Source organism: Pogoniulus pusillus, chromosome 14 (genome assembly GCF_015220805.1).
Source record: "Pogoniulus pusillus isolate bPogPus1 chromosome 14, bPogPus1.pri, whole genome shotgun sequence".
In the NCBI taxonomy this organism is placed as follows: domain Eukaryota; kingdom Metazoa; phylum Chordata; class Aves; order Piciformes; family Lybiidae; genus Pogoniulus; species Pogoniulus pusillus.
This window is the reverse complement of record NC_087277.1, coordinates 24,359,541-24,386,702: the sequence shown is the minus strand read 5'-3', so window position 1 is coordinate 24,386,702 and position 27,162 is coordinate 24,359,541. Positions and strand designations below refer to the sequence as shown.

The 27,162-nt window shown below is 45.0% G+C and overlaps 1 protein-coding gene across 5 annotated transcripts in view; it reads right to left on the bottom strand.

Annotated features, from left to right (window-relative positions):
• ZNF704 (zinc finger protein 704) overlaps positions 1-27,162 on the bottom strand; it is a 92,346-nt gene that overhangs the window by 24,676 nt on the left and 40,508 nt on the right. For all 5 annotated transcript variants that reach the window (XM_064154608.1, XM_064154604.1, XM_064154606.1 and 2 more), the window contains exons 3-7: positions 12,093-12,196; positions 8,017-8,249; positions 5,464-5,564; positions 3,754-4,015; positions 2,627-2,731 (exon numbers count right to left, since the gene is read on the bottom strand). In XM_064154608.1, the coding sequence (XP_064010678.1) occupies positions 2,627-2,731; positions 3,754-4,015; positions 5,464-5,564; positions 8,017-8,249; positions 12,093-12,196 (805 nt within the window). The remainder of the gene's footprint in view (positions 1-2,626; positions 2,732-3,753; positions 4,016-5,463; positions 5,565-8,016; positions 8,250-12,092; positions 12,197-27,162) is intronic.

The window sequence follows — 27,162 nt, the reverse complement described above, 5'->3', positions numbered from 1 at the left end:
ACATTCACAGAGGCTTTTCAGTGCTGCTTTGCTGAAGACTGCTTGAAAGCCAGGACTTAAAGCAAGTTGTGATGTCTCTCTGAACACCCCAGTGCCTGGGACAGCAAGCAGAGGGACATCAAAATTCAATGTCCAAACAAAAGAATGGGAAAATGCCTGAGGCAGGTGTCAAAAGCCCCACAAAAGACAATTATTTAGTAATGTCATCTCTCTCATGGACCCCACTGCTGACATACAGCCCTAGAGAGAAGGCTGTTCAAACGCAGGATTGCGCAGCCCTCTGATGGGTCTGGGACAGACTGGCCCCACTCCATCACTGCTGCACTAACTTAGGCACATTTGCAAATCCTTACCTAATCCTTTACTGCTCAGTGGTTTGTCCAGGCCAAAAAAGCATCCCAAAGCCTTTTAAGATGGCTGGGATAAGTATTAAGGGTCAGGCCAAAGGTAACTGTTTGGATGTATTATCTGAATTTCCCTGTGTGCTATAGGCATGCATCTCATTTAAGGACCAGGAAACTATACAATTGCATGAGTTTATACTAAGCTGGTCCTGTCACACAATTCTGGTCTTAAATAAACCTCCTAAGAGAAAGTCTCCTGTTCTATACCTTTCCTAAAGCAGTTACACTCAGTGTAACTGAGACAGCTGAGAGAGTCCCGTTTGTATGAGGCAATATCTCATTTACTTAGGAGCAGGAGAAATGAAGCTTTCACTTAATACGAAGCTATTTAGCATCACTCATTGCATGCAAGCCTCCACTGCAGGTAAGCTTTTGGAATTCACAATCACTCGCAGTGATGGCAGGATATTCAAATGAGTTCAAACCTGGAAGGGTTTCTTCCCTTTTTTTCTTTCCTCCCCTTACTCCCCAAAAGCCTTATAAGTGTTTTTAGACAGATATAAAGGCAGCTTATGTGATCCCCTGAGCAGCTTCACATTCTGTCACCTACACTGCTTCCCCAGCTTTTTGTAGGGGATTACAGTGAAACTGCACTTCAGCAACCACCATCTCCACACAATCTCAGAACACGAGCTGGCGCGCCTGTGTGTTAAGAACTCTTCACTCCGCAGCCACAGATCAATGTTGCTGCTTGAACGAGCAAACCCAACACATACATGTCTAAGCCTGGCCTGTTAAGTGTCTGATTTACAATGTGACTAATTGGGTTTGTAGATGCTCAACACTCCTGGCACCGATTGCTGCTGCTCCACAAAAGGAGCCCGTTTGATAATTACTCCGTATCAATCCCATTGTTGGGAAATCAAATTCTCAAGGAACTTTATGGATAGCAGGCTCTGCTGAGGCACTCTTGTTGAAATTGCTGCCAGCAGGATGTCTTTCACTGGTAGTTGCTCCTTGATGGAATTTAATAAATATTCATTGCCAGAGTGCAGTGTAATTGATTCAGCCACTTTCATTTTTTTATCAGCCCTGCAGGACGCCACAGCCTCTGCAGAAAATCTCCAAAGATTTGCCAGAGGTTGACAGTAAGAAGCTTTGGAGATTCATTTGGTGAAGAGAAAGGAGAGAAATAGTATCTCATATTGCCATGTCTAACACTGACTGTCAGGAGGCATAAAAAAAACCAGGCTGTATGGTCCTTTGGATGAGCAGTGGGCTGTGTAGAACAGCCTTTAAATATCCACACGTCCGTAAAGTACAGCATGCAATATGATGTCAAAAGGCTTATCATTAGAGAATATAAATTTGTACTGAAACATGCCCTCCAATAAACCCCAGGACACATCAGTATGTATCCCTGTTTACTACACAGAAGACTTTCCACTAATTATTAATAGTCACTTACTTTTAGTATTCACCACGCCAGGCACTAGAAGCCTGATCCCTCAGAGCTCTTCATAAACCTTCTGAACATCTCTGCAGTACCCATGCTTATACTGCTTTACATTCAGGACTACTTCAAATCTGTGTATAAGCAAACATCTCATTCCTGCAGTCCTGTTCATGACATTAGTCTTGCACCAGCTCTTTTCAAGAAAGGAGCAGAGTTGACTTTACATCTAATACAGCTTCATTAGTAACTTGTCCAAATGCAGTACATATATCAACGTGCAGGACAGACTGAACATGTTTTCTGTAGGAACCATCCATTTTCTGCTATCAGTAGGGGTACATACATGTAGCCTGCTAGAATCAGACTCTGCATTTTATCTTACTGTTTCTTTCAGCTGCCTTTCAAACACACTTCATCTTCCAAGTTCATTTATCTAACAGCCCTACTGCTGGAATTCAATTAGCCTCTGAGCATAACCATCACCTTGCTGACCTTACATCTGGTTTTGTAAGAAAGAAGGAGCATACAGTGCCAGATTCTGCACCTAACAGAATGTTCTTTTCTAAGCAGTTTAAAAAAATACATACTACAGATCAAATCTGCTGCTTGTAGACACTGATGTAAAGGAAAAAAAAATAACTACTGAATTCAAGAGAGCAACAAAAATGTTAAAAGCAGCCTTGCTGGCAAACTGAGGCATCTATTTCATTTGGTTCTTTCTGGTACCTCTTATGTTGTTTCTATCACAAGGTAATGTGAAACAATCCCAAAAGTTCTAAAACCTTTTTCTCTTTCTTTCATTTTTCTTTTGTTGCTTTTCACTTACTGGAATGCCAGTGAAGGTAACTGGAGGTGACTGCCAGGAGATGCTAAAGCTACTGCCATTGGGAGTGAATTTTGCTGACCCTGGAATGTTCACTGGAGGAGTGGCCTGCGTGGAAAGAAAATATTGTTACAGTAAGAAGAAAAGTCCTCTTCCAAAGCACTTCAAGGGTTCATCCCACTGAAAGTGTGAATCTGACAGAGACTTTCTGGGCTGCAGAACCCCTGGGTTTTACCTTTATAGGAGGGGCAATCATAGGTAAGACAGGAAGGGAAAGATTTATATACCACTGTTCTTAAAACCTTGTTGAATGATAAGAGCTCTTTTCAGGAACCCACACAAACCCCTTCCAAGAGAGATCAGATTAACCCTCCCCACAAAGTCAAACACCACATACAAAGAACTTGTCAAATAATGCCAGCTAGCAACTAAAATACTGCAAATGATCACCTGTTCCAGAGTGATAAACAAAGCAGCATTTGAACTGGTGGCAGGACTTTTACAATGCAGGAGAACACATCTGAGCATATCACCTTGGGCCTTCCTGATGGTCAGTGCAGAATTAATTATGCAGGCAGTGGGACACAGAGTGACTCTTCCCAATCTGAAGTATGGGGACAGGCTGCAAGAGTTGTTCAGCCTGGAGAAGAGCAGGCTCCAGGGAGACCTTAGAGCAACCTTCCAGTACCTGAAGTGGGCTACAAGAAAGCTGGGGAGGGACCTTTTACAAGAGCTTACAGTGATAGGATAAAATGAAGCTGGAAGAAGGTAGAACTAGACTGGATATTAGGAAGAAATTCTTTACAGTAAGGCTGGTGAGACACTGGAACAAGTTGCCCGGGGAAGCGGTGGATGGATCCTCCCAGGAGGTGTTCAAAGCTATGCTGGATGAGGCTTTGAGCAACCTGGTCTAGAGAAAGGTGTCCCTGCCCATGGCAAGGAGAGTTGGAACCTGATGATCTTTGAGGTTCCTTCCAACACAAACCATTCGATGACTCTATGTAACATGCACCGATGTGTGGGTGGATAATGAGCAGCCCAAAATCCACGAGCTATGGTGAAATGAGATGAAGGCTCTGAGCTGCCACTGAGCTCCATGTACTCATGGAGGTCACTCTCAGCAGGGTTACCTGGTAAGCATGGTCCGTGTGTACGAGGTAGAGGTTGGTAGGAGCTGAGCGGCTCAGAGGTGTCATCAATTTTGTCTCAGTTTTGGCACAGGAAGTTTCAGGACGGATTGCATCTTGGGTGGGAAAGGAAGGTGGTGATGCTAAAGAAGGAGAGACTGGGGAAAGGCTGCTTAAGCCATCAGCTACTGAGTCTGTGTTGAGCCTGATTTCTGTATAGTAAAAATCCTCCTCTCCATCACTGTAGTCAGACTCTCCCACACGTCTGTGCCAAGACAAAGAACAAAGCACTGATTAAATGAAAGCAAGAACCCCAAGGTGAATTTTAAGTTCTAGATGCATGAGCAAATATATTCACACTGTCAATAAATTAATATTCCCAGTTTCAATCTTGCCTACTTCATCAGCATTCTGGCTGCAGGGAAGGGAGAGAGGAACAGAAATCAGGCACAGAATATCAGGTAAAGGTGACAAACACAAGCAAGAGATACTTCACTAATGGTACAGCAAACAGGCTGTAATCTTAACACAGGTTGCTTAATTAAACCAAATACAGTTATGGCCACAGTTCACCATAACTTTCCTTATCATAACAGAAGAAGCTGCTAGAAAACAGTCTCATCACACAATTCACTCACACACAGACAGACAAAGGACATACACAGGCTAGCTTGTCAGTCCAGGACTTTCTGGCTCTAGTCTCCAGAAGGAGACTAGAAATCCAAACTAAACCACTGTTACAGCACATTCATAATGCACCTGATATACAGAGGCAACTCACACCTCATGGATGTGTCTTTCCTCCCAAATCTTCCCCATGGGAAATTAAGAGAGCCCAAAGCATCCTTCTGCCTCTGTGTCCACCCCAGGGCTGAATGCTGGGCCTCTCATTTTCCAGGCATGCACCCCAAAACCAGGCCCTAGCCAGTTCTTCAGCCTGCTGGCCCATGTGTCTCTATCCATGGTCCTCTCACCAACTTATTCAGCAGAACATGTTGAGAGAGCATGGGCTCAGCAGGTACGAAAGGCTTTACCAGAAGCACCATCTGACCACAGCCACTCACCAAAACTCCTCTCTGGCAAACTACCAATTCCAGGGAATTTCTGCTGTTTGATGTTAATTTCTCTTTCTCCCATGCTACAGAAAGGATGCTCCCATAATATTCAAGCCAAACCAATGTTCTTTACTGCATTTTGAGATGGTTTTATTCTGTATCTGGTAGCCTCACTCTTCACAAACTATGCTCAACAGCAACTGCTACGACCCTTGCAAGACTCTCCTTGAGATCCACGTCAGACTACTTCCTTTTGGTCACCTCAATTTTAAACACTGAGTAACACAGATTTACACAAGAGAGATGTATTTCCACGTACCTTACAGGTGAAGACCATGAGTCTCCACTGTAGCTCCGTATGACACAGCTAGCTGACTTAGCAAGTTGCAGAGGAGATTTCAGTATCAAGCTAAAGCTCTGAGTCAAATGTGTCATACAAGGTTCAGTCACTTTTGCTTCTAGTTCAAGTAATATACACAAGGAACTGCAGTTCAGCTGCTTTTTCTTATGTTCCTTAGGGTTTGGGGGTTTATTTGGCACTAATTTGACTGAGAATTAGCACAAGCACCTGACCTGATGTGAAATGAGGCTAGAAAGGACTCATGCAAGACCCTTGAACTTGCTGTCCTTTAGAGTTCTGAAGAGAGTGCTGCCTTACCCAAGATGAATGGTCCGTATGTGTTTCTGAATCCCTGCAGCTGTGCTCAGTACCTTCCCACAGTTTTTCCACAGGCATTTGAACATCACCTTCATGGAGTTCTGGAAGTGATGAGAAAGGAACATTAGTGGTATGGAAGACAGAAAGCAAGCCAAGCCACCCAGACCAGACATACAGTTACAAAGTCCTGCCCAGGTCCAGAGCTTCTAACTGGATTCTGCAGTGGTGTAAAGACGTCTCCATCAGCAGTGCCATCCTACTGCACTTAACAAAACTCCATGACAAGCTGCATGAGCAGCATGAGACAGAACTTGACTACTCACTGCTCTCTGGCATGGCATTTTCACTTGCAGTTTCTAGTTTCTGCCTCCCTGCTAGAGGAGGTAGACAACAGGAGGACTTACTACACTTCTTTGGGGCCTTTCAAAGGTCAACCAATGAGGACTTCCAACTTAATGTAAGACCTCTCCTTAAATTAAGGTCTTCCCAAAGCAAGCTTTTATGGCACTGTCACTCAGTAGAAATGCAGGACATAAACCCTACTTTCACTTCTGATTAATCCAAGAATTGCCTAATCAGGATGAATGATTTAAGACAACAATGGAACAGCAATGGTCTGGTGAGGAATAACTGCAGTAGTGGAAACTTTTAAGCAAACAGCTTTCTTAACTGGAAGTGGTTGCCAACTTAACATGAAATGGAAGAAACTTTAATGAGTACAAGTAAGGGTACCAATCACTCTATTCCCAGTTTTACTCCTGCTGATTTTCACAACTCTAAAGAAGAAATAACCTGAACATTTTAATTTCAGTTTCTGAAGGTGTGCTCAGATAAAGTACCATGCTGGGACCAGAATCAAAAGCCTGCAGGAAATATAGTTCACTTATAAACCAAGGTTTGGCAGCCAATGTTAGCATTTATCTAAACAAAACATTTGCCATGCAGAGCAAAACCCTTAGGAACCAGAACTGACAATGTAATAGTTGTGTGGTGAGTACAGAAATAGAAATACAGAGGATGGTGGGGGCTGGAAGGGATCTCTGGAGATCACCTAGTCCAACCCCCCTGCTAAAGCAGGGTCACCCACAGCACCCTGCCCATGCAGGTTTTCATAGCCTCCAGAGAGAGCCTACAAGCTCTCTGGGCAGTCTGGTCCAGTGCTCCAGCACCCTCACAGAGATGAAGCTTTTCCTTACGTTGAAGTGGAACTCCCTGGGTTCTAGTTTATGTCTGCTGCCCCTTGTCCTATCACTGAGCACCGATGAACAGTCTGCCTCCCTCATCTTGTACTCCCACCCTTTAGCTATCGATAAAATCCTGTCTAAGTCTTCTCTTCTCCAGGCTACACAGCCCCAGGTCTCCTGAAGACAACTTAGAAAACAAGAAAGGTGGCAGCTGTACACCCATCTGTCTCAAGGCAGCTGAGCAGTAAGAGTGATGCTATTAAGCTGATGTTAGTAAGTTTGACTGAGAAGTAAAACGGAAACCTGCACACTTCTGTATTCCTACTCCTGTCCCACATCCTCCCAGATCAGCTCTGTCTTTAGTTTAACAGTCAGCTCTACCTTCAAATTTATCTTAAGGTCTTCTCCAAAATATTTTTTGTCTCTCTAACAAGAAGCACAAACATCTTGTAGCCCTCTCCCACAAACAAGGGCAGAACAGTGTGGGGCAGCAAACAGGCAGCTTCTGGAGCAGAAGGACAGATCTGAACAGGTTTAAACAATCATTAGAGCTTCTTCCTGCTGGTGATGAAGCAATTAACTGTCTCAGACTGAGCCAGAAACAAAATCATTGAGGAGAACAAATTCTCTGGGTTTTCTCCTTACAAAAACCCCTTTTTCACCTCGCTATGTAAAATCTGTCCTGTTGTGTTGGGAGGGAAGGGAAGCTGGATCAGTGCCATCTCTTTGTTTTCTTTTTCTTCAAGAGGAGCCTGCGTGCTAGCATACCACTGCTTTTTGAGGGGGGACTACTGGACTTCACTGGTTTTTAAAGCTGTGTTTTATTTAGTCTGCTTTTGCACTCCTACCGAGGATAAATTTGGTCACTGCTAATACTGAATCAAAAGCCATCAGGTTTGATCCCTCCTTTTTTCACTCCATATGTTTGCACTGAGAAAGCTTCACAGTATTAAGGTATCTGACATGCTGTCAGACAAACAGCACTTGCAGGGAACAAGAGATATTAAGGCCTCATCCATTTTTTGTGATGACATCTAAAGGCTGCCTGTTGCATCCTACACAAAGAACTTGCCAAAGTAGGATAGAAATCCCTTGAATGGCCAGAGGCAACACCTTCTGGAAATCACTCTAGTGTCTTCTGAGCAGGAGGCTCTGTAGAACCTCACCATCTGCCAGCAAATATGTGGTGCTGATGGTAGCATGTGCGTGCAGGAGGTGATGAGGTTGAAGGAGGCGCAGTGTGGAGGCCAAGTAACTATGTTAGCTGGATGCCAGAGGGATACACATACAGAGCTGCTTGGGTGACCTCTTCCCTTCTCACAGCAAAGTTCTATCTGCCCATGAGTATGGAATTTAACATGAGGCTAACCTTTCTCTTCCTGGGAATGGGTTCATCAAAGAGAAGGTTGCTTGTTTCAGCTTCATCAATACCGTCATCTGGCTGGGAAGGTGTCCGAAAAGCTTTGAAGCTATCAGCTGACAGAGGTGGAGATGGGGTGGATGGGTTGGATTGGTCACTGGGAGCATTCCAGCTCCAGTATCCACTGCTGCTGGTACTAGAAGGCACAAATCCTCCTTCTTTCCAAGATCCATTTAGGGATTCTGTCAAAACCAACAACAGCCATCATTACAACAGTCTCATCGGCAGGGGTTAAGGGGCTCTTTTATCTACGGCTTAGATGCCAGGACAGCAATTAACATATAACAAAGGACGTAGAAAGGACAGTCACACCTAACCCACTGCACACAAACGATGCATTCCACACTTGACTTTTCTTTCTTTTTTTAAATAAAGGGTTTTCTGCAAGGAAGTGCTAGGCTTGGAAAAGAATCTCTTCTGCTGCATAACAGGCAGTCAGATTTTGTCTGCAAGGTTAAGGGAAAACATTCAAATACACCCTCAACTATCAACAGAAACACACCACTGTGGTGGGACATCACAGCAAGCTCCAAGCCACCTCATGTGCAACAGGAGACTCCCTGGGAAGGGGACATACACTCTGAGTCTCAGGACACCAAGTAGATCTGCAAAAAGGTGATGGTCACCACAGTGTTACACAGCAAAGAAAACCATGGTTACATGCTCAAGTGCCTTCTCATCATCACCCAGAGCATGGCCCTCTGCCCAGTTTGGATCCCCAAACCAGGCTGTATGGATCCTTGGAATGATCTCCCTTTTTCTTCACACAGGAGTATCGTTAAACATCTGGTTTCAGAAGCAGGTCACAGACTCTGGCTCACTTCCACACCTACTCAGTGGAGGAACCACCTCCTCACAGCAGCAGTTCCCTGGACACTGGGCTGTCAGCAGACACTCGAACCAACAGGTTACTCTCCAGCTGGGTGTGCGGAGGTTACGACCTTGCTTTCACAGTCTGAGGCACAGCTTCAGTCATCCTGAGATTCTCAGGCTTCAGACACCGGCATGTCACGCTTCCCAGCGCCTGAAGGGCTTTTGGCAGAGACAGGAGCATGTGGCTCATCAGTTCAGCAAATGTGTAGCCTGAGCAAGCCCAGAGGCACAACCACATGTGGCTCTGACTGAAGCTTCAGGTTCTCACAGGGTACATGGGCAGGGATGACTTAGATGCAGTTTCTCCCTAACTCAAGCATTAGAAGCTTTTGCCCATGACACTGGAGGTGCCTGAACATTATGCAATAGCCAGCTTCGGAGCTGTCAAGCCTATCTGTTGGTGAAACATTACTGAAGCGTGAGACAGGAGTCTTTTCAAGCCAGCATCTGCCTTCAAGAGTTCTGCAGAGGTCACTCCTTCATTCCTTATCAACTTCTTATAGACACATTTAACTAATGACACCAGGGAGAAAATAATGTCTACCACCTGCTATCAAAAGCTTAACTCAAACAGTGATCTTTTCTTTCCTCCTGAGTTGTATCTGGACAAAGCCCTTATCATTCATATCAGCTGCTCACCAAACAGAATGCAGTGCTCCATCATGTGAGCAGAAGCACTAAGATGCCTCTTTGAAGAGGCAGCAGCTAAGATCCTGCACTTACGAGGCCACAGAGCATAAATGCTATCAACCCCCACTCCCCACCCCAAATTCCTCCTTGGAGAAGGACATACACACTTTGGGCAGTAAGGAATGAAAAATGTCATGTTCTGGTTCCTGAGCACAGCTTTCACCTGACTGTAATGGAGGTGTGGGGTTTGTTTCACTGAAGCACTTGAGTCTTGTGCCAAAGCCAAGACTGGTGTCAACTTGTGGCCTCAGCACAGCTTAATGTTTCCGTTCCTTCACGAAAACAAAAGCAGCAGCACTCTTTCATCTACTGCTTCCTGACACATTTACGGTGGTGCTTTGTATCCTCACGGTCTACAGCTTCTCCGCACCACACAGACAAAGAGATGTAAATCGAGAAAGTAGCACGGAAAAGACTGATTAAGGTTGCCAACAGGAAAAAGCCCAAGCAGTATTCTCATTAATGCTAACAAATCTGTCAATGGAAAGAAGTTCAAAATACAAACAGATGCAACTTACTCTTATTCTGGGGCTCTTTTCACGTTGCTGCAGTTGCGTGAAAGAGAACCAGACCAAATATTACTCAGCTGCAGGGAAACGGGGGCCAGACTCTGATCCAGTTTACATGGGTGATCATCCCCAGCAATTCCAGCACAGGTCAGACTTTAATATTAATGCTGATGTTAGATTTTTTTTTAACCTCTAAGGAAAATTCCATTTGTTTTAGAAAATGGTCCTTTAATTACACTGCTACTTACTGCCCTTTCTTGGCAAAGGATGTAAAGAATTAATCACTAGCTCCTGAGATCAGAGCCTAGCCTTGCAATGCCAAATGAGCCTTAAATTATCAACTCTTCCCACTTTTAAGTCTTTAGTAAGTCTTTACTCAGGAAAAACGAAGATATTCAGGGAGAAGGTGCCCAACAACAGCTTCAAAATCGTGTCTGTGACTGCTGACAACAAGTGAATCACTTTTTCAGGCTAGCCTTCCCAGATTTGGCAATCAAGCAAACAAGCTATGTGAAGAGATATCAAAGAACATTCAAGACTGCAAGAAGACATATCAAAGGCAGTTAACAGCTACCACTTACCTATAAGCAATTCAAAAGGGCTTGTTTGGAAGATCTTTCCAGTCCGCAGCTGCTACCTAATGTGCGTTGCTACTCCTGACAGGTGTCACCTGCTCACACTAAGGAGGCAGATACTGCCTTACCCTACTCTACAGCAGCTCCCCATGACTGGGGATGCACCATGGGACATGTGCATGTCTTGGCTGCTCCAAGCCACTGTCTGGCATGTCAGTCAAAATTCACCTTCATCTGTGGTGTTGGCTGCGAGCTGGGCAGAGTGAGGGCAGGCTTGTTTTCAGCTTTCCATGTTTTCACCCTTTCATTTGCTTTCCTTGAGCACTGGCAACCTCTAGCCCTGAGGCAGGACAGCCACTGGGAGTGTCACTGCCAGAGGTTTCCAGGAGCTCCTCAGTGCAGTGCTACTCCATCAATACCTCTGATTTTCCACACTAGAAAGCACACCAACAGGAGCCATGAGCGTTCACAGCTAGAACTGCAGCTAACTAGGCAAAACATAGGTTTTCTAAAAAGAAAATGGAAAAAACCACAGCATTGTTCAAAAATCTTCAAAGCTGGGACATTGGTACAAATTCCTGATAAAGCCAGGTTGGATGGGGGCCTTGCAACAACCTGCTCTAGCAGAGAGTGTCTCTGCTCATGGCAGAGGGTTGGATCTAGGTCCCTTCCAACCCAAAGCACTCTTTGATTGTATGAAAGGCCTCTGCTTCCATGAAGAAATGCAGACTCCCCTCCCTGTTTTCATCTCTAAGTATTCCTCAGATTCCTTCAATTATTTCCAGTAGGCAGACACCTGGTGTCTATTTAGCAGTCACATATGAGTAAGAACAGCCAGTCATACAAACAGTGCTGAGACAACCTCACAGGGCTGTCCTCACTTAAGTTAGCCCTTAAAATAGAAGACTTTGTAGTATTTTTTGTAACTCCAGTCAAGCTTCATAGCTTAGTTGTATTTTATTAGCAGTCTCATTATTGCCACTAACTATTTAATTTTTGTGCCTTCTGCTATACCTCAAATGGAGCAGTCTTCCAAGAGATGATGGATTTGAGGGTAGACCATCAGAGTTACAAAGTGCACAGGAACTGAGGGTGTAATCCTGCCTCAGCAGAAAGACCTACAGCTGTGCAGACTGCTAGTGCATGGTGTCGCAGCTGACGAGGTTCCTTCTCAGCTCTGCCACAGATGCACCAAAGATCTTGACTAGATCGGAGCAAAGCTCAGCATGATCTCCAGCATGCACGGGTCACAGCCAGAAGACAACCACTCAGCCCTTGTCCTCCACCATCACCACAACTCCTGGAAACAAGCCCTTGGTTACACAGCCCTGGGATCCCTCCCTTCAGTCCCTGCCCAGGTGCTGCTCTGCAGGCTTACCGTTGGGTCGGACAGGAGGGCTGCGGACCAAAGGGCTGGTGGATAAACTGGTGAGTACCATGGCTGCTGTTACTTTATCCATGTCCAGTTCTTCTGAAGATTTTCTGAAACACAGTGAATAGGGGGCAGGAAATAGATCAGTAAAAATGCAACTTCAGTTTTGTTTTTTAAACACCAGCCCAAACCCCAAGCCAGCCTAGAGCAGTAACAGAAGCATGCCTCTCAGCAGCAGGCTCAAAGCTTTTGTCATCTGGCAGCCTGAGCCCATTAAGTGGCTACTATAAACAAAATGGCTTCAAGTTGCACCAGGGGAAGTTTAGCTTGGGTGTTAGAAGAAACTTCTTCACTGAAAGGGTTCTCAACCACTGAAACAGATTCTCCAGGGAGATGGTTGAATTCCCATCCCTGGAGGCATTTCGAAGAGGCCCTGAGGGACATGGTTTGGCACCAGACTTGGTACTGTTAGAGAATGGTTGAACTGTGTGATCTTAAAGGTCTTTTCCAACAAAAATGATTCTATGATTCTAAGCAAACCAGCTCCACGTAAATAGGGAAAGCAGCAGGAAAAGAGAATCCACCTTCATGCAAAATTGTCAGGATTCTTGTGATCCTCTCCAAGTTTGATTCTGCCCCTTCTTATGTTCAGACTTCCAGGTGTTCATATCCTTACAGCTATGTGTAAACTTTTCTTCTTGGATGAGGACAGAGAGATGCAAACCCAGGTAAGATTACTAAACCCACTCGTAACATGCACTAGCCTCTGTAGGGTGAGGAAGAGCTATGAACTGGATGCAACTTTTCCCTTGTTGCTTCTGCATAACACAATGAACCTTCCTGTACTCTCTCTGAAGCTGATCCTGAATTTCTCCTGGTCAGATTGTAAACCATTTATTTAAAGCAATTAGCAAACCGGCAGAAAAACAGTGCCAAGGGAAAAAAAGAGCACATTTTCTGCAAGTGTGATGGGCACCTGAGCCAGCAGGACAGCACAGCAAGAAGCGAGGGACCCATTACTGTCATGCCTTGGCCCTGCTGGGAACCAGCCTCATGTCAGAGGAGAAAGCACATGGGAAAGGTTACAAGGGAGAGGAGAAGAGCCAGCTTTTCAGGAGAGAGGATTTGAGGAACAGTGACCCACTGCTCAAGGTGCAGGCAATGCAGGATTTTCTTTGTCTGTAAATAAGTTTATACCATCACTTTTTCACTCCCAGAGTAACTCTCTTCCTGACAATGTCCAACTTTGGAAGAGTGGCTGTAGCAAAATAAAACTAGTAAACTCACTGAGTGTGGCAGGCATTTGCTCCCCATTCTTGTGGCACAGTGCAATCAAAGTAACAACCTTCTTGTACATATTTGCTTTTGAGTGCAGGAGTGCTCATCTAAGACCACTTGCTAGAGACTGAGTTAGTTTTTTTTCTTACAAAAGGACCCTTTTCTCCACTCTGTTCTGCACTGCTGTGTTTCTGGACTTTCCCCTGTGCCCTGCCAGGAGAGCTGTTTAACTGGTCAGGTTGAGGATTTATTTAAAGCCCAACATGAGAAGCATTCAGCTACCTGATGTCTTCTATCAACTGTTCATCAGTACTCACTGATGAGCAGGGGAAGTGGGGAACCAGACATACTGGCTGCAGTTTTCTTTCTAGGATCCCATTTCAGCCATTGGGTATAAGGCTCGTAACTAGAAACTATGCTGCAGTCACAGCCTCTTGATATTTTAGTGAGGTAATCTTGATCTTGTTCATGGAACACTTCCCAGCTGCTTTCTGGCAGATGCCAAGGAACACTCTTTCATGCTGCACAACAGTTTAATGCCCATTATTGTCTTTTACAACATCCTAGAGCCTGGACCCAAAATGCTGATGGTGGTTCTTGCTGCCTTCTGATTACAGCCATCGAAACTCTCCTTCAGCCAAGGCTGCAAAGAGCACAGCAGTCTTAGGGCCATCATCAAGTACTGAAAAGAACTGGGGTATCTGCTGTAGCCATGTAACACCTGAATTCATCACCCATCAAGTCCTCTCTCCTGCAGGGGAGCCTTTTGCTCAGAAAGCCAAGTGCTGCTGCATGCAGAAGACCTCCTTTCCTCAGAGATGAGAGAGGAATGCTACATTTTCTGGAGATCAACCCTGCCAGATGATTTTCCAATTAGCTAATGTCCCAGTATAAAAATCCACTCTCTGAGGAGGATTCAGCTGCTCTGTAGTCCACTCCTGTAAGACTACACCGAGTGCCCCTACTTCTTTATCCAGCTGTGGAACCACCAATCATCACATTTCTGCAACACACAAGATCACCTGATACACTGCAGAAGCTGATCCCTAGCTCTTGCAATCAGCCTTCCAACAAGGCTCTTCTCTGTGCGTGGCAACAGGGCTAAGCCAGGCCTCTGCACAACTACACAATCACACTAGGGCTCTTGTTGCAAGCGTTTGCCAAATTGGTGTCAAGAAGTCAGAGTCTGGACGTGGAGCTAATCCCAAAGATCTTCCAAAGAGTCTGCAATTTTAACTTCTTCTAGCTCTTCTCTTGATGTGATTATTTCCCTTTCTACAACAACCCAAGACTGCTGTTCTTAAGAACTAACCTTTGCTACAAATAATTTTGTCAGTAATTCCCCATAGCTGTCAGGGTTGACCTCTGTGCTCAAGATGAAAGCTTTCACAGGAACAGTCATGAGAATCCCTGCCTCTTCTAGCTGCACTAAACCACACTCCTGCAATTACAGCAATGCTTTTTTTCCTACCTGATCCAACCTAGGAGGTTTTCAATATGAAAAGCCCAAACAAACCAATCTTTGGACTTGTTTCTCTGCCCACTTTGACTGCCAGTCATTTTCACTGCTCACCACTGCCCAGCTGCATCCTATGAACAAGGAGTGCTCTGCTCTTATTTCCCAGCCACTAGAATGTCAGCAGCTACAAGTGCTGGTTTCTGTGACTGCTCCCAAACACACTTTTACAGTTTGGCTCATAGATGTAAACACATATTTCATATAACACTCAGCCAGCACTGCTACAGCAACAGCAGCCTGAGAGAGAGAGGCAAAGCATGAAGCTGAAGACAGGAACCACTTGAGCCATCTGCATTTAGTCAGCATCGCATCTGAGTTGATGCCTTGGGACTGCCTCAGCCTTTCCCAGCTTTCTCCACTGTCAAGCTGAACCTGAGCACAGCTGTGCAACAGTGTTTGCACTTTGTTTGTAACACACTAATTGCTCACAAATAATTTATGCCACCAGTGCTAAGGTGATCTTCCATAGACTGAAGTTACAATCCTTCATGCTGCTTACACTGTTACTAGCTGTAATGAAATCTACATCAGTCACAAGGTTATCTACTACATCAGCTGTGATGATTTCTTCTTTACTCTAATACCACATCCAGGTTTCCAAACACCATCTCCCAGCTTCTGGGGTAGCATTATTTGTGCCACCGTGGTCTGGATTTGAGAACAAGGTGGTCTGGATCCTTTATTTCCAAGTCTTTGTAAATCTAAACACGCACCTATAGCTGAATCACAATGAACCCTCTGAGACATAAGCAGCAGAAGTCAGAAGACTCTGGGGACAGATCTTTCACCACCACCTCAAGTCTCTCAACTTCTCATCTCCCTGCTTTCTTTGCAGGGAGAATGGTTTCCCTGGTTCCATGCAATGCCAGCCTGGCATTTCAAATCATCCTTTAACAGCCACACTCAAACTAAATTCACTGCCCTCATTCTTACTGAGGCTTCTTTGGTTTTGCTAACAATTTTACAGCTTCTAGTTTGGAGCCACTACCCTTCGTCCTTTGTACAATGTCCTTCTCCAGCTCTCCTGTAGACCCCCTTCAAATACTGGAAGGATGCCCTAAACTTTCCCTGCAGGCTTATTTCCTTCAGGCTTAACAGGCCCAACTCTCTCAGCCTCTCTTCAGAGGAGAGGTGCTCTGGCCCTTGGATTATCTCTTTGGCCTCCTCTTGACCTGCTCTAATAGTTCCATGTCCTTCTTGTGTCAGGGCTCCAGAGCTGGACATTGAACTCCTGGGGGATCTCACGAGAGTGGAGTAGAGGGGAAAAAAATCCCCATCCTCAACCAGCTGGCCACGCTGGTTGTGATGCTGCCAAGCACAAATATACATGTGATGAAGATACCTCCTTCACCTTGAAGATGACACCTTCAGCATCTTGCATACTGTCCCCTGGAGGCTGCCTTCACTATTAGACCACATGTTATATAGATGGATCAGTTTTACCAAAGAGCTCTAAAATGCCCACATTATGGTTGATGCTACTTAGTCTACCAAAGATAAGACAGAGAAGATGGCACCATTTTCCATTAGAGAATTCAACTCTCTTCCTATTCAGTGGAGCCTCTCCCACTGCTGCACAACATGAAGAAAGACTGACAGAACTGTTACTGTTTAGTCTGGAAAAGAGAAGGCTGAGAAAAGATCTTATTAATGTCTACAAGTATCTGAAGGGTGAGAGTCAAGAGGAAGGGGACAGGCTCTTTTCAGTGTCACCCAGTTATAGGACAAGGAATAACGGATATAGGCTAAACCACAGGAAACTCCATTTCAACTGGGAGGGCACCAGAGCGCTGGAGCAGGTTTCCCAGAGGTGTTGTGGAGTCTCCTTCTCTGGAGACTTTCAAAAGCCAACCTGGATATGTACCTGTGTGGCCTGCCCCAGGTGATCCTTCTTTGGCAGGGGGGTTGGACCCAATGATCTCTGGAGGTCTCTTTCAACCCCTAACATTCTGTGATACTATGATTTTACATCTTCTTATTTTTCTGTTTCCATACTACTAGCACTGGTCTAATGGTCCAGCTTCTTTATCTTCATCTCATCTAACATACCTAGAAGCAGCTGAGCATGTGCAGTGCTCCATGAGGACAGGAGAGGACATCTGCAGTCACAGAGACACTGACATTTGAAGTTTTCACTAGAATTACTTCAGCAATTCTTTTCACACCCAGCACAGTGAGTGGCATCTCTCTCTCCAAGAAGGAGGGAAGTCTCAGAGGAGCACTGCTATTAGTTTAGTCTTAAAATCATAGCCCCTAGAAATGTAGGCTTGGAGAGCCAAAGGCAACAGCAAATGTGAATCATTCTGCTTTGCATACCATCAGGCAGTCTCTAACTTCCATGAATTTGAGCATCCTCTTTCCCTCAACTTTTCCCTTGTCATTTTAGTACCTCTGTCTTGTGATGCTCTGCTCTGGTTTTCCTATCCTCCCTCTTTATTCCTGATGACAGATTTCCCCCTTGCATACCTGCCTTCTTCTACAGATGTCTTGGAATTTCTGAGGGGAAAAAAAGTCTCACCAGAGTGTAATGAAACTTCAAATGTGAAGACAAATAAAGCCATGAACAAATAAATACATCTTTCCATAAAAGAGATGAAAAGGAGTAGCATCAGCCTGTGAGATGCTGGCAGTCAAGGTTTAGTGCCTGCTTAACACCTCTGAAGGAATCCTCTCTGCAGTACTGAACCACCACAGCTTCCTCAGAGCTTTCCTGGGAGCTTTCAGTTAGGATGTTAGCTGCTTTGGACCAAAGTGATGTGAATGAGCTACCTCTACACGAGTTTGGAAGTAGCATTCACCTGACAGCAGCTTTTAATATACAGAGATGACCACTTTCAGAGGCAGATTCCATGGCTACTCTGCAGATACATTGCATTCTGCCCAGCCTGCAGCTGAATACTCTATTTGCAGAATGTTACTGTTTTAAAAAGGTACTGTTTTTATTTAAGGAATAAGCTGTCCTTACAATATCCACAATTTATCTTTTTCTTTTCCCCTCCAGAAAAACTAAGGGTACCAAATTTCATCTCCCTCCTTTGCACATCTTACCACACAAGTAAGAACTGTACTGCAGCTACAAGTACCCAGTGGAGCTGACAGCAGAGCCTGACTGTAGCCTCTTCTCTACCATCACCTTTTACCTTCTCAAAAGAGATGAATCCTATTATTTCTCTCAGTTCTCTTTAGCCACCTCCTTTTGCACACACAGAACCTTGATTCTCTCTGCCTCCTTAGCACAAGTCAGCACGTCACCGACTCTGCTGCTTTGCTCAGGGTAAGCTTTGCCTCATTTCACCTCCATTACAAAGTCCTCATATAATTTGATATTAAGGAAAAGATGCAGGTAGAGATGTTTTCTTGGATGCACTACCCAGCCCACCTCCTCCTCTTCACCCTCCCAGCCTCCCTGGCATGAATCTTACGTGCCCAGGAAAGTGCTTCCCCGGGCAGTGGGAATTGCTCTCTATGCTCTGTGTGACAGGTTTTTGTTGTTTGTACAGTAGATCTTAGCACGTGAGCAGATCAGGCCTGCACCTTTCTTTACAGCACTCTGTAAGGAAGCATGAGTTTATCTTAGCAGGCTGTGCTACCTCCAGTTTGTGAGGTTCTTCCATTCACTAACAACTAAGCACTTGGCTCAAGCATGCAGGATTGAGGCTCTCATCACGGCAGGAGCAAGTCCTGGTAGGAAAGGGTGTGAGCCAAAGTGTGTCACAGCAGTAGTGTAACGAAAGCTTGCTAATAAAAATATGAGCTCAGACCACTGCAGTGCACTGTCCTGCTAGCTAGGATATTCCAGCTTCTTGGAAATCATCCAAAACATTTCTTTCTTTATTTTTTCCCCCAGGAAAAGATGATGTTCACTCTCATAACCCTTCTTTGGTGGCTGCAGCTTTAGTCATAGGTTTGCCTTATTAGAAGGCATTGCTCACAGAGCGCAGAAATGAAAGCCACCCCAACAAATCAGTATTCTTCAGGCACTACTCCAGAGGGAGGGAAAGAGGAAAGGAAGGAAGGAGGCAAAGAAGGACCTCAAACAGCCTGACATGGGACTTGAGAACCATGGGACTCAACTAAACCAGATTAAAACAACATTCATGACAAACAGCTTGGAGAGAAGGTGGTTCTTCTGTGCTTCAGGGATGACTGCTAATAGTGAGAAAACTCAGGGCAGAGCCTGTTGCATTAACTACAATTGCTGGAGGTTTTACCAAGGATTTGATAAAATTGGGGTAAACTGGGAAGAAAGAGAGAGCAGGCATGCACATGTGCAGAGGCTGTTAGGAAAGTACAAGTCAACCACTCACAATTACTTGGTTTTGCTTTACATGTCTCACCTTCCTCCTGCATAGGACCTTCTGGCCCAATTTTTGATTCACAAATTTCATATAAACCAACCACCAGGCATCAGACAGCATGCTTAGTTTTTGTGCTAGGGGACCATCTTAACAAGAGAACCATTAACTTCAGCATCACAAAACGAGTCACGTGTTTGTGTTCATACATGGTCCACGTAACTTACTAACCAAAGGTATCTGGCTCGAAACAACGGCACACAGAGCACAAGAAATGAGCCTGAAGCACTCATCTGTAATATTACATCCTCCAAAAAACCCTCACATTGTGCAAGCAGAAATATTAAACACATGCTTTAAGACTCATTTTTTGGGAGTCATGCTTTGCTACCAGGGCCATGCTTGGTAAGACTGAAAATGAACTCGAGGGCAGGCTCAGCCCGCGATAGTTTCTCCTCCCTGCCCTCCCTGCTCACTGTGGTGCTGAAAGGATGCTCTGTCACAAGGGATTCATCAACTGGTCGGGCAGCGAGGCTGTTACGCAACACGTCCATCTGTGGTTCCTCTGCTGGTTCTGACTGCTCGCCTCAGGACAGCCCAGCACAGCCCAGCATGCAGGCATCCTCGCTTGGTATGGAAAAGGCTCTCCTTGCTCTTTAAATAACCCTGAGGATGAGATGTGTGTGACTCCTCACTGCTGTACCCAGCCAGGCACGCCGATACGATGCTGACTGCATCGCCACCGGACTGCAGGACCAGCAACAACAAAGTCCTGCCTTTCCAAAGCAGAAGCTCAGCAAAACCAGACCAGAATGGGAATGAAAAAGCAAAGGCTTCAGTCCTGACCATTTCATTTTGCCCAGCTCCTCATGCAGGCTGACACTGGATGAGCAAGCACGTTGATGGTGGAGCTGCACAGCAGAGACTCTACTCCAGAAAGAAATAGAAAGCTGCTCCCTTCTACTTCCACTGCTCCAACAGGGGCCCAAGCACCCTGGCACTGGGATGTACAAGACTCCCACTGCTTTGAACTGGCCTGGTTTCTGTGCTTCTGCCTTGCTAATGGACCTGCTGGTAACTACAGAGGTTCTTCTCAGGATAAATGGTGTTTAGATAAACACTTACCTAAATAACCCTTCTGCCTTAGCCAAAAAAGAATCATTGGAAACCACAGATTTTCAAGCACACAGCCAAATACACAGCCAATTTCTGTAACTCACAGCTTCCTCCAGCATACCTCACTCACAAGCAATATAGATGTGACAAGATAAAACATCTATCCACGTGAGAAAAGACTACTCTCACATAAAGTTCTATTTATTAGGGCTGTTTAAACATCCTCACATGCTGTCAACCCCAGCAGGCAGATCTAACTTTGGTCTCCACATTCAGAGGAGCATATCTGACCCACTCAAATCACTACATGGTGGAAGATGTGTCAAAACCAGCACATTTACAAACATTTCATGACAATCTAAATGGAATCCTAGGCTGCATTACAGGCAGTGGGGCCAGCAGGTCAAGAGAGGATTCTGCTCCTTTACACTGCTCTTGTGGGACCCCACCTTGAATACTGCATCCAGTTCTGGTGTCCCCATCATAAGGAGGACAGAGAGCTGTTGGAGTGAGCCCAGAGGAGGGCCACAAAGATGGTTTGAGGGAGAGAACACTTCTGCTATGAGGATAGGTTGAGGGAGGTGGGATTGTTCAGCCTGGAGAAAGGAGGGCTCTAGGGGGACCTTAGAGCTGCTTTCCAATACTTGAAAGAATCCTACAGGAATGCTGGAGAGGACTTTTTGTAGGGGTGTCTAGACACATGGCATGGGGGAATGGTTTGAAGCTGAGAGAGAGTAGGTTTAGACTGGATCTTAGAAAGAAGTTCTTCAGTAGAAGGGTGGTGAGACTCAGGAACAGGTTGCCTAGGGAGGTTATGGATGCCTCTTCACTGGGGGCATTCAAGACTGGATGAGGCCTTGAGCTGCTGAGTTTAGCTGAGAGACACCCATGCTCATGGCAGGGAGGTCGGAGCAGATGATGTCTAAGGTCTCTTCCAACCTAAGCCAGTGTAGGATTCAAAATAAAATGCTGCTGTTGCACACGTGGTTCACAGCCATGCAGTGGGGCACAAAGCAATGTGGAAGCATCAGGTTTTCAGAAAATACTAAGGTAGTTGCTTTAAAAAACCCACCTTGTTGCAATCAGTCATGATCAGCACAGTCTCCCACGCCACTCTTGAATCAGAGATGTGCAGAAGTTACATTGGTTTCACATTTTAGTCTAGAAGGCATCTGAGTTATACAGCAAAGTCCAAATACCTAGGGAAACTTTGCTGCAGTATTATTGAGCAGTGAACAGTCAAGAGTTTGGGTAATTCAAATGTAGTCATCAAAAAAGTAAGCATTGCCTTTGGTTTTCAGGTTCATCTTACCATCTTTTACTCCTCAACAATAGGGTTTTTTTATCTCAGCTGATTTTCTTTAAACTATCATCATTTAAAGCAACCACAGAGTTGAATTGACAACTAAGGTTTCAGAAGTTGCCTTTGCAGAGATTCTAACCACTAAGTGCAGAGAGTACAATCTAGCAAGCAAGGGCTGTGTTCTCACCACATACAACGTGGAGCAGCATGTCTACAGCATACAGAATCATAGAATTGTTTTGGTTGGAAAACACCTCCAAGATCACAGAATCCAACCATCAACCTAACACCACCATGGCCATCAAACCATGTCTTGAAGTGCCAGGTGCATGTTTCCTGAATGCCTCCAGAGATGGCAACTCCACCATCTCCCTGGAGTCCAACCATCAACCTAACACCACCGTGGCCATTAACCCATGCAATGAAGTGCCATGTGCATGTTTCCTGAATGCCTCCAGAGATGCCAACTGCACCATCTCCCTGGAATCCAACCATCAACCTACCACCGCCATGGCCATTAAACCATGTCTTGCAGTGCCATGTCCACACATTTCTTTTCCACTTCCAGGGATGGTGACTCCACAAGCTCCTTGGGCAACCTGTTCCAATGTCTGACTGGTTTTTGGCAGTGATCTAAACAAGGTCTGTTTCCAAAAGCAAACTGGCATACAAAATCTGTGGGGCCAATATTTACCTTGTTTACAACTTCAGCCTCTTTGGCTTCACCTTCTATGAACAGAAGTTTGTAAAATCACTTTGGGGAGTGTTTTTGCAGACAGAACTGTAACTGTACTCTAAAATAATGCTGTAGATTGAGCATCCCTTTTCCACTTTTTCCCCTTGATTTTTACTCCTTTACCAGAGGAAAATTGTGAATCTTCATGCTATGCCTCAGAAGATGACATAACAAAGCTGTGTGCATAGACTGGAGCATTTCTGCAGCCTGACAGACTGGATTTTCCCACGTTAGACTGCTGGGATGACTCACTGGCTGAAATTCTGCTTCAGCAGCCCACAGACCTCTGTACTCAACAACAAGCACCCGTGATAAAAGGGCTGCTTCTCAGTTCCCCATCCTGCATTTGCACTCCAGAAATATTTTATGAAGGTAAATGCTGTCTTTTTCTTCCCTGACTTAAGATACAATTTGACAAGGGCAGTTTAAGCCCAGCTCGTTAATGTTCAATAGCAATTGATTATGTAAGGCTCTTTAAAATTCATTTATAGTGCTGACAAGAACACACTTATTGGTGAAAAGAGAAAATAAATACCTGCTCTACTCAGAAATCAGCTGTCAGCCCTGCTGAGTTGCTACGTAATTTAAATTCCATTAATTTTCCACTGGAGAAACTCCCAGCAGGAAACACAAAAGACCTAAGAAGAACTTTCTGCAAATACCTGGGTCCTTCAGCCAAGTCATCCTTTTGCCTGTGCTGCTTTTAAGCCAAGTGTGCTAAAATCAATGGGTTTGTGCATGACTGGCTACGCTGGGCCTTGTGAAACAATCACAAGCAGAGTACCGTCAGTTCTCTAAACACAACCTCCATCCTCCCAGAAAATGCCTGTTTGGTATTCACTACATGATTAAAATGCATCTGTATCATGACTTTAACCCTCTAAAAGGGAGTGTGATTAATCACTTCAAATTTATTTATTTGGGAAAACTAAATGCAGGATTAAGCAAGAGCTAAACGATTGCACTGCCTTATCTTTCCAAACCAAGAGGAAAAAAAAATAGCCCTGAATTTAAAGCACAGTTCTGGAGACAACCATATGAAAATGTTTGAGTCCCTTCTGAATGATGGTTTTCAAAATGAGAGAATCATAGAACCAATCAGGTTGGAAGAGACCTCCAAGATCCTCCAGTCCAACCTAGCACCCAGCCCTAGCCAGTCAACCAGACCATGGCACTAAGTGCCTCATCCAGGCTTTGCTTCAACACCTCCAGGGACGGTGCCTCCACCACCTCCCCGGGCAGCCCATTCCAATGCCAATCACTCTCTCTGTCAACAACTTCCTCCTAACATCCAGCGTAGACCTCCCCCGGCACAACTTGAGGCTGTGTCCCCTTTTTCTTTTGCTGGTTGCCTGGGAAAAGAGACCAACCCCACCTGGCTACAACCTCCCTTCAGGTAGTTGTAGATAGCAATAAAGTCACCTCTGAGCCTCCTCTTCTCCAGGCTAAACCCCCCCAGCTCTCTCCGCCTCTCCTCATAGGGTTTGTGTTCCAGGCTTCTTAGCAGTTTCGTCGCCCTTCTTTGGAGAGATGAGCACTCAGCAACTGAAGGGAAGTACCAGTTAAAATACATCACTCTGGCACAGCACAAGAGCCTTGTGTGTTATGTGTCCATGTACCAACATACACACACACACAGAGGTCAGCTCCAGATTGGCTACCATGAGTCCCAACAAGCAGGATTTTTGGTGCAGGGAAGATGGCAGCACCATGGTGCCACTGCTTGCCCATTAGTGTGGTAGCTCAGGATCAGGTCCAGCCAATGGACCACCAGAAGTGATAACAGTGAAGTTCAAGCCTGTCTCTCTTATCTCCCAGGCAAAGATCTTATGTCCTGCAGGAGCCTGGAAATTCTGGCTGCATCTCAGGAAATCAGAATCCAGCCTCAAATTTAAAAAATTGCCTTTTGTTGATTTTTTTTTTTTTGGTAAACCAAGAAAGCTGGGTGGGAAATGACAGAACAAGATAGCAAGAGAACAAGAGGAAATGGACTGAAGCTTGAGAAGGATAGATTTAGAATGGACATAAGGAAGAAATTATTTACAACGAGGGTGGTAAGACATTGGAACAGATTGCCCAAGGAGGCTGTGGATGCCCCCTCTCTGGAGGTGTTCAAGGCCAGTTTGGATGAGGCCTTGAGCCACCTGGTCTAGTGGAAGCTGTCCCTGCCCAAGGCAAAGCAGTTGAAACTAGATTATACTCAAGGTCCCTTCCAACTTTAACTACTCTATGACTCTGTAAACCAAGTGTTAGTTTCCCTTCTTCCACCCTCAGGACTTGTCTTGTCCCACACCTCTAGTCATCAGTATCTGAAAAAGTACAGCAAACAACAGAAAGCAATAAACATTCAGAAGGCTTTGGTAAGAAAGCCAGGACACCCATATCTGTATTCAACTTTTACATGTAGCAGTAGAGATGTATTATAAATTAAAGCATTAGGTATTATTATAGATGTATGAGATAGTATGAGGTAGTACAATCTATTTTCAATACAGTATTATTTAAATATATTACTTCCAGCTAAGTAAACTCAGTTTCCTGGGAATAAAAAGGGGGTAGCTGAGAGCACTGATTATTCTCACTCTCCCACAAGCCACTTGCACCCCACCTTGATTTGTAGTTTTCGTCTGCTTCCTTAACTGCTGTCAGTGAAGGGTGCTTGAGAGTCACAGCTCTGGAACCAGTTTTGTGCCCTTGTTAGAGCAGGTTGGAAAGCAGCACTACATCTTCCTCCAAGTCCCCCTGCTCAGCCTCTGTGTGCTGAGCTCAGTGCCAAGAGCTGTGTGCTTGTCAGCACAACACCCAGGGCTGCTTCATCTGCAAGATCTGCAACTCGAAGGATGGATTTCTGTGGGGAGAGGCTGAGAGCCCTGGGGCTGTTTAGCCTGGGGAAGCACAGCCTGAGAGGGGATTTTACCAATAATTATCAGTAATTAAAGAGTTGGGGTCAAAAAGATGATACTGGCCCCCTTTCAGTGGTGCCCAATGAAAGTACAAGGGACAACAGACACAAACTAGAGGGCAATGGACGCAGACTGGAATCCAGGAGCTTCTGCCTAAGTGTGAGGAAAACTTTCTTTGCTGTGAGAGTGGCAGAGCCCTGGGAGCAGGCTGACCAGAGACATTGTGGCTTGTCTGTCTCTGCAGAGATTCCAAACCCATGATCCTGGGCAACCTGCTTTGGGTGACTCCATTTTAAAGAGGGCTGGACTAGAGGATCTCCATCTGTCCCCTCCCAACGCCCACCATGCTGGGATTCTGTGGTATGGGAGTAACCAGGTGTCATAGCTCAAGCCCAATCTCTATTGAATTTCAGATTCCTCTCTATCTGTATCATTTGCTGCATCACAGTTACTAAGATTGATCTAAAGGAAGTGGCTAAGGTACTTTGCATCAGGAGTGGTAACATTATGAAGCTGTTAGAGACAGTAGCAGTAATGAAGGCTTTAAACACACAGAATTTCACCCTATCCTCATCTCAGAAGGTAGGTGTTGCACGAAAGGAGACAGTGCTAAGCATTATCCACAAGAAGCCAAAATAATGTTTAGATTAACATTTGTCCCATGTCTTTAGACAGGTCCCAAAGCATCTTGCAGATGCCTAGCACAATTGTGCTCTCACCACCTGCACCCAGCAGCTCAACCTACTACCTTAATCTTTGAAAAAAATCTGCCAAATGAGTTCCTGAGAGGAATTTCACTAAGTGCAAGTGTACAAATCCACAAACTCCTCTGGCCCACAGCAACGTAGGAGGCAAAGTACAGAAGCAGCAGCAGATCCCAGGTACTCCATCTGATTTTGATACAGCTGCTCTGACCTCTCTGCAAGATGGGATGGTTTCTGGGGACACAGCCAGCCTGCATCCTCAGCTGGTTTAGGAGGCCCAGATTCCTTCACAGTGGAAACAAAAAAATGAAAGTTCTCTCTTAAATCTGTGTAAGGAGAATCCTCTCTGATATTAAATGCTTGAGGACAGTGAAGTGCAAACCCATTTAGTGTTCAAATACTTTCTCATGGATCACTTTTTTAAATGTACTGAGTCCAAATGTGGCCACTGCAAATGTGAGAACGTTTGGGTCTTTTAATCAAAGTTTCATATTTAAGTTCCTATTAGAAATGAAAACTCAGTTAGAGAGTGCAGTAACACAGCTTTGTTGGTGCCACTCCAGTAACGACCATCTATACAGCTACATACACACCTTCCATGAAAAGGCAGTTTCTTCTTAAGAACTTGTCCTGCACAAATATTAAGGAGCAGGAATAAGGAGACAAAAAAAACCCAACCTGCTTATCCGTATGGGAACAGCAGAGATGCCATTTTCTAACAACACTCTGGAAGCAAAATAGAGTTCACTCTTCTTTGTTTTGCACCAATGCCCAATTTTATTTAGTAGAAGCTCTCCTAGGCCTTTAAATAATTCATAACGCAGTGCCTGTTGTTTAGTTCAAGAAGGGAGGCTGGAGAATGTTAATCAAACCAGAGATGAATTGGCACAGCTGTAACTCTGCAAGATCCCTCCCAGATGAGCTCATCCCCTAGCAGTGCAAATTAGAATGACATCATGCTTGCAATGCTGCAGGCATGCACCCAGACTCGCTCTCTGTCTCCTCCTCCCCACACAGGATTTCTGCTACTTTTTCACATAGCTCTTTTCCAGAAAAGATCATTAGATACAGATACACCCAGGTAGAAGGAGCAGCAGGTGGAGAATCTGCCAGTAAAACCATGAGGTTTGTCCTGTTGGATCTGTCACAGCTCCAGCACAGAAATACATCTTTCTATCTGGAAAAGGACAGCACTGCATATTTATCAGGCCAGCCCAAAAAT